Genomic DNA, 14857 nt, shown 5'->3' with positions numbered 1-14857 from the left:
AACCTCAGGTTATACTGAAATGTCATCAGTTTTCCCCCGGTTTCCTTTTTCTACTCCAGGACCCAGCACAGGATCTTTATCTTCTCAAGTCTTCTCCAATACAGTCCTTATTCTTTCATTGTAGTTGATGAGCTTTACCGTTTTGATGAGTACTTGCCAATTATTTTATACAATGTCTCTCACTTTGGGTATGTATGTTGCTTTCTCCTGAGTAGTTTGAGCCTATGCATTTTTGGCAATCATACCACAGAAATGATGTTGTATATTTTCAGGGCACTATTTCAGGGTATAAGTGACATCAATATGTCTCATTATTGGTAATGTGAAATGTCTTGGGGTGGAGGGAGATACTTTGAGACTATGCTTAAATTCCATTTCTTGTCAATTTTTCACTCACTGATTTTAGAATATATTTATGTATTTTTCCTGAAAATATGATTATTTGTGGTTTGTCTAATGGTGATTAAAAAACCCTCCTTTGATCTTTTACAATATGATTTGGAATTTCTGTAAAGAAAAACTGTTTATTCTTCCCCACTTATTTATTTATTTAATTATTTATATTGGTAGGGACTCATGGATATATATTTGGTTATGAGATTAACTATAACCCAATACAGTAATTACTTATTTTGTTATTCAAATTGTAGTTGCTTTGGTTATTTGGAGATTCTTTACTTTGCCGCCTGTGTCTTCTTGACATGCTCCATCTTTTTCATATACTTCCTTATTTTCTGGCACAACAGATGTTTCAGGATCCTTTTGCACAAAAAGAAAGAGAGAGAGAGAAGAAAGAAAGAAAAAGAAAAAGAAAAAAGAAAGCACAAACATTGGCAAGAATGGTAGAAAAATTGGAATCCTCATGCATTGTTGGTGGGAATGTAAATTGATGCAGCTACTATGGAAAATAGTTTGCAATTTCCTCAAAATTGAGAGGAAAACATATAGAGAAAAAAATATAGAGAGTTACCATATGACACAATGATTCCATTTCTAGTTATATGCCCGAGAGAACTGAAACATGGTCTCATGAAAACTTACATACAAATATTCTTGGCAGCACTTCTCATAATAGCTGAAACATAGCCCCAATTCAAAAGTCCATTGACTGGGCAGGTTCTCTTACATCAACTGCCTAAGAGTCGCACTGTTAGAAGCAACAACCCCTCCTCTTCTCCGCCATCCACCCGGCAGCCGCCAAGCAGCAACCATGCGTGAGTGTATCTCGATCCACGTTGGCCAGGCAGGTGTCTGGATTGGCAATGCCAGCTGGAGTTCTATTGCCTGGAACACGGCATTCAGCCCGATGGCCAGATACCAAGTGACAAGACCGCTGGGGGAGGAGATGACTCCTTCAACACCTTCTTCAGTGAGACCGGCGCTGGCAAGCATACGCCCAGAGCAGTGTTTGTAGACCTGAAGCCCACAGTCATTGATGAAGTTCGCACTGGCACCTACCGCCAGCGCTTCCACCCTGAGCAGCTCATCACAGGCAAGGAAGATGCTGCCAATAACTATGCCCGAAGGCACTACACCATTGGCAAGGAGATCATTGACCTTGTCTTGGACCGAATTTGGAAACTGGCTGATCTGTGCATGGGTCTTCAGGGCTTCTTGGTTTTCCACAGCTTTGGAGGGGGAACCGGTTCTGGTTTCACCTCTCTGCTGATGGAATGTCTCTCTGTCGATTATGGCAAAAAGTCCAAGCTAGAGTTCTCCATCTACCCTGCCCCCCCCAGGTGTCCACAGCTGTAGTAGAGCCCTACAACTCCATCCTCACCACCCACACAACCCTGGAGCACTCTGTGCCTTCAGGGTAGACAACGAGGCAATCTATGACATCTGTCGTAGAAACCTCGATATTGAGCCCCAACCTACACTAATCTAAACAGGTTGATAGGTCAAATTGTGTCCTCCATCACTGCTTCCCTCAGATTTGATGGAGCCCTGAATGTGGATCTGACGGAGTTCCAGACCAACCTGGTGCCCTATCCCCGCATTCACTTCCCTCTGGCCACATAAGCCCCTGTCATCTCTGCTGAGAAAGCCTACCATGAACAGCTTTCTGTAGCAGAGATCATCAATGCATGCTTTGAGCCAGCCAACCAGATGGTGAAATGTGACCCTCGCCATGGTAAATACGTGGCTTGCTGTCTGTTGTACCGTGGCGACGTGGTTCCCAAAGATGTCAATGCTGCCATTGCTACCATTCAGACCAAGCGTACCACCCAGTTTGTGGACTGGTGCCCCACTGGCTTCAAAGTAGGCATTAATTACCAGCCTCCCACTGTGGTACCCGATGGAGACCTGGCCAAAGTACAGCGAGCTGTGTGCATGTTGAGCAACACCACAGCCATTGCTGAGGCCTGGGCTCACCTGGACCACAAGTTTGACCTGATGTATGCCAAGCGTGCCTTTGTTCACTGGTATGTGGGTGAGAGCATGGAGGAAGGAGAGTTTTCTGAGGCCCATGAGGACATGGCTGCCCTGGAGAAGGATTATGAGGAGGTTGGTGTGGATTCTGTTGAAGTAGAGGGTGAAGAAGAAGAGGAATACTAAAGTCAAAAATGTCACAAAGGTGCTGCTTTTACAGGGAAGCTTATTCTGTTTTGAACATTGAAAAGTTGTGCTCTGATCAGTTAATTTGTATGTAGCAGTGTATACTCTCATATACAATTACTGACCTATGCTTTAAAACACAACGCTTTGTTACAGACCCAAGCTGTCCATTTCTCTGATGGGTTTGAATAAAGTATTCCCTGTCTTAAAAAAAAAAGTCCATTGACTGGTAAATGGATAAACAAAACATGAAATATGTAGAGTATGTAATACTATTCAGTATAAAAAGGAATGAAGTACTGATATGCTTCATATGTGGATAGTAACTATTGTTAAAATAATGAGCCCCCAAAAAGAGTCTGACTGTGAATGTGAATGGACCTCAAAAGCATGTTAACTAAAAGGAAGTCAGACACAAAAGATCACATATTCTATCATGACATGTATGTGAAATGAACAAGGCAGAAAGTAGATTTAGTGGAAACTCAAGGCTGCAGGTGGGAACAGGGACTCGTCACAAATAGGAATAAAGTAATAGAAATGCTGTAAAATTAGAATGCACAGCTCGTGTAGACTTAAAAAAATTGAATTGTATGCCTAAAATGAGTAAATTTCTTTTTTTTTAATTAATTTTTATTGGTGTTCAATTTACCAACATACAGAAAAACACCCAGTGCTCATCCCGTCAAGTGTCCACCTCAGTGCCCATCACCCATTCACCTCCAACACCCGCCCTCCTCCCCCCTTCCACCATCCCTAGTTCGTTTCCCCGAGTTAGGAGTCTTTATGTTCTGTCTCCCTTCCTGATATTTCCCAACATTTCTTCTCCCTTCCTTTATATTCCCTTTCACTATTATTTATATTCCCCAAATGAATGAGAACATACACTGCTTGTCCTTCTCCGATTGACTTATTTCACTCAGCATAATACCCTCCAGTTCCATCCACGTTGAAGCAAATGGTGGGTATTTGTCGTTTCTAATTGCTGAGTAATATTCCATTGTATACATAAACCACATCTTCTTTATCCATTCATCTTTTGATGGACACCGAGGCTCCTTCCACAGTTTGGCTATTGTGGCCATTGCTGATAGAAACATCGGGGTGCAGGTGTCCCGACGTCTCATTGCATCTGAATCTTTGGGGTAAATCCCCAACAGTGCAATTGCTGGGTCGTAGGGCAGGTCTATTTTTAACTCTTTGAGGAACCTGCACACAGTTTTCCAGAGTGGCTGCACCAGTTCACATTCCCACCAACAGTGTAAGAGGGTTCCCTTTTCTCCGCATCCTCTCCAACATTTGTTGTTTCCTGCCTTGTTAATTTTCCCCATTCTCACTGGTGTGAGGTGGTATCTCATTGTGGTTTTGATTTGTATTTCCCTGATGGCAAGTGATGCCGAGCATTTTCTCAGGGGGTTGTTGGCCATGTCTATGTCTTCCTCTGTGAGATTTCTCTTCATGTCTTTTGCCCATTTCATGATTGGATTGTTTGTTTCTTTGCTTTGGGTTTAATAAGTTCTTTATAGATTTTGGAAACTAGCCCTTTATCTGATAGGTCATTTGCAAATATCTTCTCCCATTCTGTAGGTTGTCTTTTAGTTTTGTTGACTGTATCCTTTGCTGTGCAAAAGCTTCTTATCTTGATGAAGTCCCAATAGTTCATTTTTGCTTTTGTTTCTTTTGCCTTTGTGGATGTATCTTGCAAGAAGTTACTGTGGCCGAGTTCAAAAAGGGTGTTGCCTGTCTTCTCCTCTAGGATTTTGATGGAATCTTGTCTCACATTTAGATCTCTGATCCATTTTGAGTTTACCTTTGTGTATGGTGAAAGAGAGTGGTCCAGTTTCATTCTTCTGCATGTGGATGTCCAATTTTCCCAACACCATTTATTGAAGAGACTGTATTTCTTCCAGTGGATAGTCTTTCCTCCTTTATCGAATATTAGATGACCATACATTTCAGGGTCCACTTCTGGGTTCTCTATTCTGTTCCATTGATCTGTTCTGGAAAGAAATAGACTTGTGTTCAAATCCATGCAAGCAGAGTAGCTTGTTGTGAAGTCTCTTGAAGTTTTTGAAACTTAGTTTCCTCAAATGTAAATTGATAAAAAAAAAATACTTAAGCTGTAAGGTTTTACAAGGTTTCTAGGTGTGCTATAGCAACTGCTGAATAATTTGCTCACTAATGGGTCACTATTTATAATTCTGCATCTAATATTCTATGACTTCATGCCCATCTTTGAATTAGCTCTACTATGTACCTTTCTATTTTCTCTAAAAACACTTTGGTTAATAATGTAAACACTCACACTTGATATATTTTCATTTCTACTAATTGGTCACACTTAGTATCTCACACTCCTCTCAATATTTCCATATGATGCTTTTGCACTGACCGTTCTTGATTCTCCACTTAAACAGTGGAGATTGCACCATCTGAAGCACAATCGACACTTTTCAAGGCAGCCGAGGTCCGTCTCTGTCAACTGAACCTAGCATTTTCCTTCCGTGTGAATAGCCAATTCCTCTTGTTAGTGCTTTATACTGCATCTGGATCTATGTGTATCTCCTGAGGGGCCTAGCAATATATGTCTTTTATATTTTAGATACTTGATAAAGATAGTTTAGCAACGCCTAACAGATGCTATGCTTACAGCAGTGATACAAGAAGAGATTCAGGGGAAAAGGTGAGCTTTATAATGAGCCCACAGTCATTAGCATGAGAGCTTCTCAATCACAGTGACACTGGATGTGCTGCTCAAGAGGAAGGATTCACCTGCTTGTAGTTGTACCATTCATCCCCATGACCATCTTTTCACTTGGAGTAGCTGGTTACTTGCTCCTCTTTTTACCTACCTGTGTCCAAATTTTGCATTTTAACATTTGTTTTTTTAAAGAGGTCACCTCCAAGTGCCATTTCCTTCATGGGACATGTAAAAACATATAACTCTGCAGGTCCTTAAAAGTCAGAGAACTTTATTATTGGCTGCTTCCTGTCTGTATGAATCCCTCAGTAGAGAAATTGCTCATTGCATTCCACACACAGAGTATAGCCAGGTGGAGAAAGGACTAACGTCCTATCTGAGTAAATGCATTATCTCCAAGAGAGCCTGGAAAATCCAACTTCTACTGAAGGTGGGGCAAAACTTGATTTCTTCCAGACTTTTACTATCCTGCCTTTTTATTGTTATTGTTAGAGAGAGTGTATGTGTCCATGTGAGAGAGAGCGTAGTGGGCATGAAGGGGCAGAGGGAGAAAAAGAATCTCAAGCAGGCTCCAAGCCCAGGGCAGAGTTTGACCCCGAGATAATGACCTGAGCTGAAATCCAGGAGTTCGAAGCTTAACCAACTGAGCCACCTAGGCACCCCTCTCTTGCTTTTTAAAAGGTTTTTAGACTGCAGATGTGATGGGCTAAGGCCTTATTTCTCAGAGGCATGGAAAGGTTTATTAAACTTGTATAAACTATTGCTTGGAGTCTGCATTTTATTACATTGGGAGAAACATAATGATCCCAATTTGTATACAATCAGAATGAGCTCTTTGTAGCCCGAGCTGTACAGACTCTCCCAAAGCTTGGGATTGTGTGTTCACTGGATGATCAGAGAGTCAATTCCCGTGGTTCATGGTATGCTCTTCTATGGATTTTGTCTCTTCAGGTTTTCAGAAATTGTCTTTCTGCACACCCCTTGCCAGTCTCTTCAATGATCAAGCCCAATACAAAGTTCTCTTTGAATTTTTATTTTCATTTCAGTCTAACTAGCCTAATGTCTCTCCATCTATATCTGAATCTTAATTTTTACAACATTTACCGTTATTCTTTTATTTCATCCTCACTGGATGATGGGAATAGTCGCCTACAAGGTTTCCTCAATCGCCACCTCTCCTCTTGAATGAGTCACTCCACCCCGCATGTCACTGTCAGATCATATCCCAGCCAGGGGTATCTCACTGCTCCCCCTTGAAATGTGAACCACTACACCCCCACATGCTTCCTTGCTGTGCTCCATAATGTTTTCGCTTCACAATTCAAGACTATCTAAAATCTGACTATTGTTTCTTTATTCTTTTTTCCTCCACCCTTCCTCTATTCAGTAGACTTCTCTATTCAGGTAGATTTCCTCACGTTTCCTAATCACAATTTCCTCCTGTTCTCCTCACTCTGCTCTAGTCCGCCTTGAAGAAATCGACTCTCGTTTTCATCTGAGAATATCTCCAAAGCTCCTTAGACCTTCACATGTGCATGTGAATCCCCTGAGAATCTTCAGATACAGAACCTAATTCAGCAGGTGTAGAGTTGGGCCCAGGACTCTGCCTTTCTGACTCCTCCCCTGTGATGCCCATGTGGCTAGTCCATGGGTTGGTTGCACTTTGAGAAGCAAGAATCTATACCACTATTGGAGCTTAAGATCGAGCTTTTCTCCTCCAGAAGGTTTTCCTACTCTGTCTAAGAGTGTCCTGGCTCCTCTGTGAACTCCAGGTGCAATGACAGTGTATTGTGTTGGGGATCCTATTCTCAAACTGGCTTAGTGGACTACTTCAACCTTCTCTGTACATGCATCAGAGCCCTCTAGGAAGAAGTGCTGTGCTATGGATTTCTGTGCTTTCTGTGAGCATCTTTGAGAGAGTATAGCACAAGGAGCCTGAACTTTGGAGTTACATGGATTTGAGTTTACATTCTATCATCATCACTTACTGGCCAGATGGCTCAGTTTCTCACCTCATGTTCAGTATGTCAACTCCACTTCTCTAAAATACTTATACATAACAAGTATTCTGTTAACAGTAGCCATTAACTGTGGGACATGTGACATAGCACAACATCCTCACTTTTACTGGACCAACCCACCAATTTCTCCATGACCCTTTCCGTATGAGAATATACTACTTCACAGAAAAGCCCATTACACTGTTGGACAGTTCATATATATTAGAATATTCTTTACATGCAGTTTAAATTAAGATACCTCACTTCCATCAGTTAGCTCTACCCTGACCCTTTGAATGCAATGAAATAATCAAATTATGCAGTAAGCAGAAACAGAAACAAAGTTTTGATAAAATTGTCCATACTATATTTTGTTACTTCTGGCATATAAATGAAGACTGAAAAAAATCAGGCCAGTGGCTGTCAGTCTTTGATACTTTTTTTATGATTCTTCTTTTCCTATCTCTCTCTCAAGAACATTTCCTACATACTTAAAAATATTTCATGGTAATAGTGGTAATGGGACAATTACAGAGCTTTTGAATATCAAAACAGAAGGTAGCTTAGAGATTGTATGTTGCTTAACTTTATTTTAAAACTAAATGATGAAGAAAATGAGTTCTAGAAAGGTTAAGTGAAATGAGTAAATTGAAATGTTCTCTAGGAATTTAAAAGTAAGCACAATCAGATTTCTTGTGGAATATTAAATTAAAAAAATTGCTACATAAGTGATTTTAACAGATATATACAAACACAACCTAGAGTGACTATTAGATCATTACAGCAAAACATATAAATCAAGACATTTCTAAATAATATAATATATACTACACCATAATACAGAAAATATAAATTATAAAATATTTATAAGTCCACCTAAATAATTATAAGTTGGATATAATCCAAACATGAATAGAAAAGATGGGAGAGTAGTCCTACTGGGTATTTCAAAATATTTTTAAAGTGCAGGTATTCAAAAAGTTTGTGCTAAGAGACATATTAATGGAATTTGCATTTTGTCTGTGTGTGTGTACGCATACATATATATACATAAAAGATATGAGTATATATATATAAACTCATATAAACTCATATAAAAGATATGAGTATATATATATATAAAACACATACATATATATAAAGGATATTGTGAAATAAGATCAAATAATTATAAGAATCTAGTATATTTAAAAGGTAGCATATTAAGGATGTGTGTATGTGTGACAAATATTTAATAAGTGTCATGTGACAATTAGCTAGTCATTTGGGAATGAAAGCTAACACAATTTTCTAATTTGCATCTTTCTCTAATATAAAACCCTACGTGGATAAATTACTTAAACTTTAAAATATGAAGCCAGAGAGTTTCTTGAATTTTAAAATATGAGCCAAATTTAGCAGGAAGCCAAAGCATACTGAATATTCAAACTCTAAGCAGTGGTATGTTCTGAGTTTCCATTTTTAACGCTGGAGAAACATTCAGGCCAGTACTTTCCCTCCACTTTAGTTATTCCCACTCCCAAGCCTAGATAACCTCAAAACAAACTTGAAAAGAAAACACCCTCCTAAGAGGTGAAGTTCCATAGAAAACATTACTCCCCGTGGTTCCTTCTAGTGAAGAGTTCAAACTCTAGACTCAGACTTAGGTTCACCCATCAGCTCTGCTGTGGCTGTAACTGGTTGGAGGCTACAGTAAAATTTGTTGTGTTATGGTTTTAGATGTCTTTTTTTAAAATTGAAGAAACATATATTTCTCTGTTAAAAGTCAAACAACAAATGGAATTTTTGATGTAAGCCTTCAGTTTTGTGGATGATGTGTCATCGGCCTTAACGGGAAGAGAAGTCCTTATGTTTGCTTTCATCCACCTTCTAGGTGGTCTGTTCTGGCCCAGAGGCTTATTCAATTCAGCCTCCTCTTGGGCTGTGGGATGTTGAGGTGCCCATGACACCGAGTTTGTTCGTGTGCCAAGTAGAGTTTGTAACTGCTTTTTCCTAGCCCCAGGGCTTCTCCTCCTAAAATAGGTAACTAGACTTTTCTAGAACAATTCTCTTAGGATTATCCTTAGGGGATTTTTGTTTTTCCCTTCACACAAAAACTTCCATCTATTCTTTTCTTCTGAGTAGATTTTTCAAGACCTTCAAACCATAATGCCCGCTTTACAAAATCTAGACCCAATGCCCTTTCTTTGTCCCCTTTTCCTGAACTACTACAGTACTTATTGTACATCTCTGCCCCCTTTTCCTGAACTGTACCAGTTGTTTCTTGCTCATTATATTCTCATAAATTTTATTTCTATGCTCAGATACAAATGCACTTCCTTCTCATAAGACTATAAACTCATTTGAAACAGACAACAATGTCACATTTTGTAAGTTACACTGAATACATTTCTGTTGAGTTGAACTGGCTTGCCTCCTCGCGCAAAGTTAGGTGTGCAAGCTTGCATCCCTGCTCTTACAGCAGACAGCAAGAAAAGCCACTGACCATATACATTTCATCTCTGAGAGTTTCTGCTCCATAGTTCTTATTCATTATCATAGTTTTTTTTTTTTTTAACAATTGGAATTGGTTTTAGAGACTATAGGGATCCTTTCTGGGTTGCACTCTCTCACATACATTCGAAACAATGAAACCATGTCTTGCAGCCTGTATCCCATAGCCTAGGAATGAAGGGCTTCCACTACATACTAGCAATATTGTCACAAGGAAAACCAACAGGACTGGCTTCAGATCATCATCTCGCAACCAGGTCTATGCCCCATGCCATCCTGCTCCTCATTCATGCTCAACAGTTGTGGGAAAATGCCGGAATGTGGAAGCACATACATTCTCACACCACCTCATATGATCTGTTTCACTGCTGTCCATGGAAACACCAGGGGATCTGGTCTATGTGTGTAGAGAGATAAGCTTATCCTTGACATACTTCCCTCAGTTTTACCAAAGTGCACAACCCACGAAGTCTAGAACTGGTGAGGTAGTGATGCAGTGCACACAAATGGCTCCCTCACGGTGTGGTCGAATTGCCTCCTCAAGTTCAAGTTCATCAACCATTTTTGTTAAAGTAGAAGGCTGAAAACAGGAAATATGAACAAAACACTCTATCCCTTGGCTTCAGTTTCCCACAGTTACATGGGAATAATAATAATACCTACCTCATATAATTGATGTCAATGTCAATCTTCATGTTTTGCATGAAGGTTATTTATAACATGTAAAAAGCAACATGGCAATCAGCTCAAGGATTAGAAGCAATAATAACATGTAGATTGATGCCAGAGAGAAACAGACTTTTTATGTGTATGTTTACTTATCTTGGATATTTTCTGCAAGCTTCCATCCTTGCTAAGTTGCTTTGCTTGATTCTCATTAGATTTGAAGGAAGAAATATGAAAAAAATTGTTTTGAAAGCAGGAAATAATCCAGAATATCTATCTCTGCCCCTAGGAGTCTTCTAGCGTCTCCATGGATCCTTCTTTCCTTACTGTATTAAATCTCCCCAGTTATTTGTATCCCATTTTGTGTCCTAAATTTTAGTGTCTTCTGCATGTCTGCAATACATGAGTCAGTGAGGCTGCACATCTTTGCGGCCTCCCAGCCTCCACAGTGCTGCTTTCATCTCTTTGTTGCGGAGTGTGTAGATGATGGGGTTAAGCAAGGGAGTGATGACAGTGTAGAAGACAGCAACCACTCCATCCAGAGGTTCCTGAGAGCCAGGACGGAGGTAAATGAAGGTGCAGGGCACATAGTAAACAATGACAACGGTCAGGTGGGCAGCACAGGTGGAGAAGGCATTGCGACGCCCATCAACTGACTGGATTCGCAGAATGGCAGCCACTATATAACCATAGGAAGTAAGGATAAGCATAAAGCAGGTGAGGGCCAGAAACCCAATATCTACAAAGGTGACCAGCTCATTGATGGTGGTGTCAGCACAGGCTAGACGCAGCATGGCAGGAATGTCACAGAAGAAGTAGTCTACTCGGTTTGGGCCACAGAAAGGCAGGCGGAATATGAAGCTGGTTTGGAAAAGTGAGTGGAGGGTGCCTCCCAGCCAGGTACCCAAAGCCAGGAAGTTACAGACGTTACGGGTCATAATAGTCGCATAATGTAAAGGCTTACAAATGGCCAGGAAACGATCATAAGCCATAAGTGTGTAAAGGAAGCATTCAGTACAGCCCAGGAAATGGAAAGAAAAAAGTTGGATTACACAGCCTCCGAAGGAGATAACCCTGCTATCCTGGAGAAAGCCAGCTAGCATCTTGGGGACAATGGCAGAAGAAATGGTCATGTCCAAGAAGGAGAGGTGACACAGGAACCAGTACATGGGGCGGTGGAGCCGGGTGTCCACCAAGACAGTGAGGATGATGAGCCCATTGCCAGAGACAGTGAGGGCATAGATGACAAGGAACGCCAGGAAGAGTGGCACCCCCAGCTGTGGAGGGTGGTGCAGGCCCACCAAAATGAAATGGGACACAGAAGTCTGGTTTCCACTGTGCATTTCCTTGCTCTTCACATCTGCCAGAAGAAGTAGCAGAAGGGAAAGCTCAAGGCCCTTTAAACTCTCTAGGCATAGAACATATATTCTGTGTCATTCTCAAACATGGACAGAAGAGTCTCAGAAAGAGAGATCATGCTCTAGCTCTCGTCCTTAATCATTCTGCCACCCTCACAACCCAACCACCCCTCATCCCCACCCACCTGCCCAACCCTTGATTTTGGGATTCTGCTTGATTCCAGGAAGAAATTGTTTTGTCCAAGATTAAAACCTATGGAACAGGTTATGTGTATGTAATTCAGGGCACTGAAAGAAAGACCATATACAGAGGTATTCACGTCAGAAAGAAGCACAGTCATATAAAACCTAAATCAATCCATGAAAAAATAGCCATTTCATTGTTTTCCTTCACTTTGATTGGTAATCTATATAGCAGAAAGATAAGTAACAACTTATTCATTTTTTTTAACATGAAAGTTGGAATTATATTTCCTAATGTAGATGTGCCCAATAAAAATCAGCATAAAATTTTAAACATGCATTATTTGGGCTACACATGGAATGAAGTTGTAAGTAGAAATTACCATTTTCATGAAGTGCATCTCAAAATCACACATGCCATTTTAAATCTTTCAAGATAGTGAAGCAATGCAAAATCACATTCACAAGACACCTATTGTCATCTTTTCTCTCTGCTTCTTGATAAATGCAGTCTGTCAGTCCATCCATCCATCCATCCATCCATCCATCCATCCATCCATTCACTAAGGAAGAATGTATTATATCTGAAGAGCATGCCCTCAGAGGTCAGACCAGAATTAAAAATCCTAGCTCTTCCACTTATACTCATATATTGGTAAACTTGGAAATGCCATTTCCCCTTTCCTTGCTTAATTCTATAAGTGGGAACATTCATTGTGCTCATTTCATGGGATTGTTGTAAGGATTAAATAAAATCACATAATCTATAGCAGCTCTCCATCAACATTAGCTATTATCTTCCATCCACTATATGGCATGGTCCTCATTATTAGGCAAATTCAGTCATTGCATTTGTGCTTGAGGTCTGAAGTGGGCCTGTAGCTTCCTGTGAGTTGTCCCATAGCAGATTTGAGTCCCCAGATTTGAAGCAGCATGACAAAGAACCTTTTATCCTAGGACTACTGGTGATTGGCACCAGCCACAGTGAAAGGTAGAAATCAGGGACATGACCAGAGCTCTTTCAGATGCTGAGGGCTTATGTGAGGGGATCCTTCCTAGTGTCACCTTCCTTCTATGCAGTTTTGCTTTAATAATCTGTTTACCAAGTGGAGGCAAGCATTCAAAATGATGTGGCACCTTCCAGAATCATTCAGAAGGCTTCAGTGGGTGTGGACTGAAATTTGGTTTCCAGTTGGACTCTGAAAGGGTAGAAGACCCAACACTGTAACTATGGCTGCCATCTGGCTACTTCCTCTCTCCTCTAATGTGACTCATTATGTATCCAGAATCCTATCCCTCCTCACCTTCTTCAGTGCCACAGAGACTACTCTTACAGTGCAAACAGGTTTATGGGGGCTGAGAAATTTCCTGTCATGAGAATTTCCTTGTTAAACCTAGAAGAGTCCAGAACAAACTGAGACAGGTGGTCACCCTCAGGAAGGGTCTAAATCACAGAGAAACTAATAATCTCTTACCATAGAGGTAGAGAATCTATTCTGAAAGAATTTCAGAGGGAGTTCTTAGAGATTTCTTAGACACTTCTTTGCTTACCATCCTTACTGGCACCCAAGGGCAAGTGCAGAATTATTAGCATGGCCTAGAAAACTGGCTTCACGATACGGTGTTGATTTACTTCCCTAGCCTCCCTTTTCTGCTCCATCCCGCTAATTTATGCTATAGCCAAACATTCTTTCCTGTTTCCTTAAACATCAATCTCTTTAATCCAGAAGGCCTTGTTCTAGATGTCCCCACATTTTCTGGTAATCTTTCAAGTCTCATTCATGTGTGATCTACTAAGGAAATCCTTTCTTCCCTTTCCCCCAGATGGTCACTCCATCTTTGTAGCCTCCACAATCCTTCACATTTCTATGGGCTCACGAAGCATGCTGCAATTTACCCTTCTGAGTGCCTGAATTCCCCTATTAGACTGTGAGCTCCAAAGGGACTTTGTCTCATTTTCTTTTCATCTCATGTTTGTGGCATATCTTGCACTGGAAGATTCTTCTTCTTCTTCCTTTTTTTTTTTTTTTTTTTAATATTTATTTATTTATTTATTTATTTATTTATTTATTTATTTATTTTATAGAGAATGGAAAGGAGGGAGGGAGGGAGAGAGAAACCCAAGCAGACTCCACACTGAACGCAGAGCCCCACCATGCTGGTCATGACCCTGAGATCATGACCTGAGTCAATATTGCTGGTCAGGACCCTGAGATCATAACCTGAGCCAAAACCAAGAATTGGACACTTAACTGACTGAAGTCCACATGCACCCCTTGCACTGAGATTCTTAAATCCTATTGAATAAATTCATTCTCCTCTGTCTGGTTGTCCCTGTAGTCTAAATACTGAATCCAGGATAATATTAGGTAGGTCTTAATTCTGAGATCATAAGAATTACAGTATCAAGTGTCACTACTTCCTAGTTACATTATTTTGAACAAATCACTTAATATTTTAAATCTCAGTTTCTCTTTTGTTAAAAAGGAGAGAGAGAGAGAGAGAGAGAGAGAGAGAGAGAGAGAGGTGACTCCTGCGTCCCAAAAAGAAATCACAATCTCTCCTGCATCCATATAAATTACAATTTTAAATTTAGTTTCTACATATAGATGATCAATTTTCCTGCTAGCCCCAATTCTCTTTTGTATTGTACTTTTTCTCTTGTCTCCCTGCTGCCCTGCCATCTCCATTTTCATTCATTTTTACAATATCTTGTTCTCTCTACACAGAAATTATAATTTCTCCCCTAGGAGAACCAAGAAATACCCTCCTTTACCCATTAGAAACTAAAACTGCTCCAGTTGCATGGTGTATACAGTTTAATCTGGGTCACATGATCTTATCAACATATGATATACTCATCTTTGTGTTGAGAAAAAGAAGCAGTCTCCACAATC

General features: G+C 40.3%; 1 protein-coding gene and 1 pseudogene across 1 annotated transcript; one reads left to right on the top strand and one right to left on the bottom strand.

Moving 5' to 3' along the window:
• Positions 1-1210: 1210 nt before the first annotated feature.
• On the top strand, positions 1211-2776 carry LOC121500256 (annotated as a pseudogene).
• An 8050-nt stretch (positions 2777-10826) lies between these two features.
• LOC121500785 (olfactory receptor 10G6) lies at positions 10827-11816 on the bottom strand. Its single transcript, XM_041772854.1, has one exon. It carries the CDS (start codon positions 11760-11762, stop codon positions 10827-10829), a length of 936 nt encoding a protein of 311 aa, XP_041628788.1. The 5' UTR covers positions 11763-11816.
• Positions 11817-14857: the final 3041 nt, after the last annotated feature.

Source organism: Vulpes lagopus, chromosome 10, assembly GCF_018345385.1.
Source record: "Vulpes lagopus strain Blue_001 chromosome 10, ASM1834538v1, whole genome shotgun sequence".
Lineage (NCBI taxonomy): Eukaryota > Metazoa > Chordata > Mammalia > Carnivora > Canidae > Vulpes > Vulpes lagopus.
This window is presented reverse-complemented; position numbering and strand designations above follow the sequence as displayed.

Coding starts and splice junctions, on each gene's coding strand:
- LOC121500785 (XM_041772854.1), bottom strand. CDS start 11,762: ATGCACAGTGGAAACCAGACTTCTGTGTCCCATTTCATTTTGGTGGGC.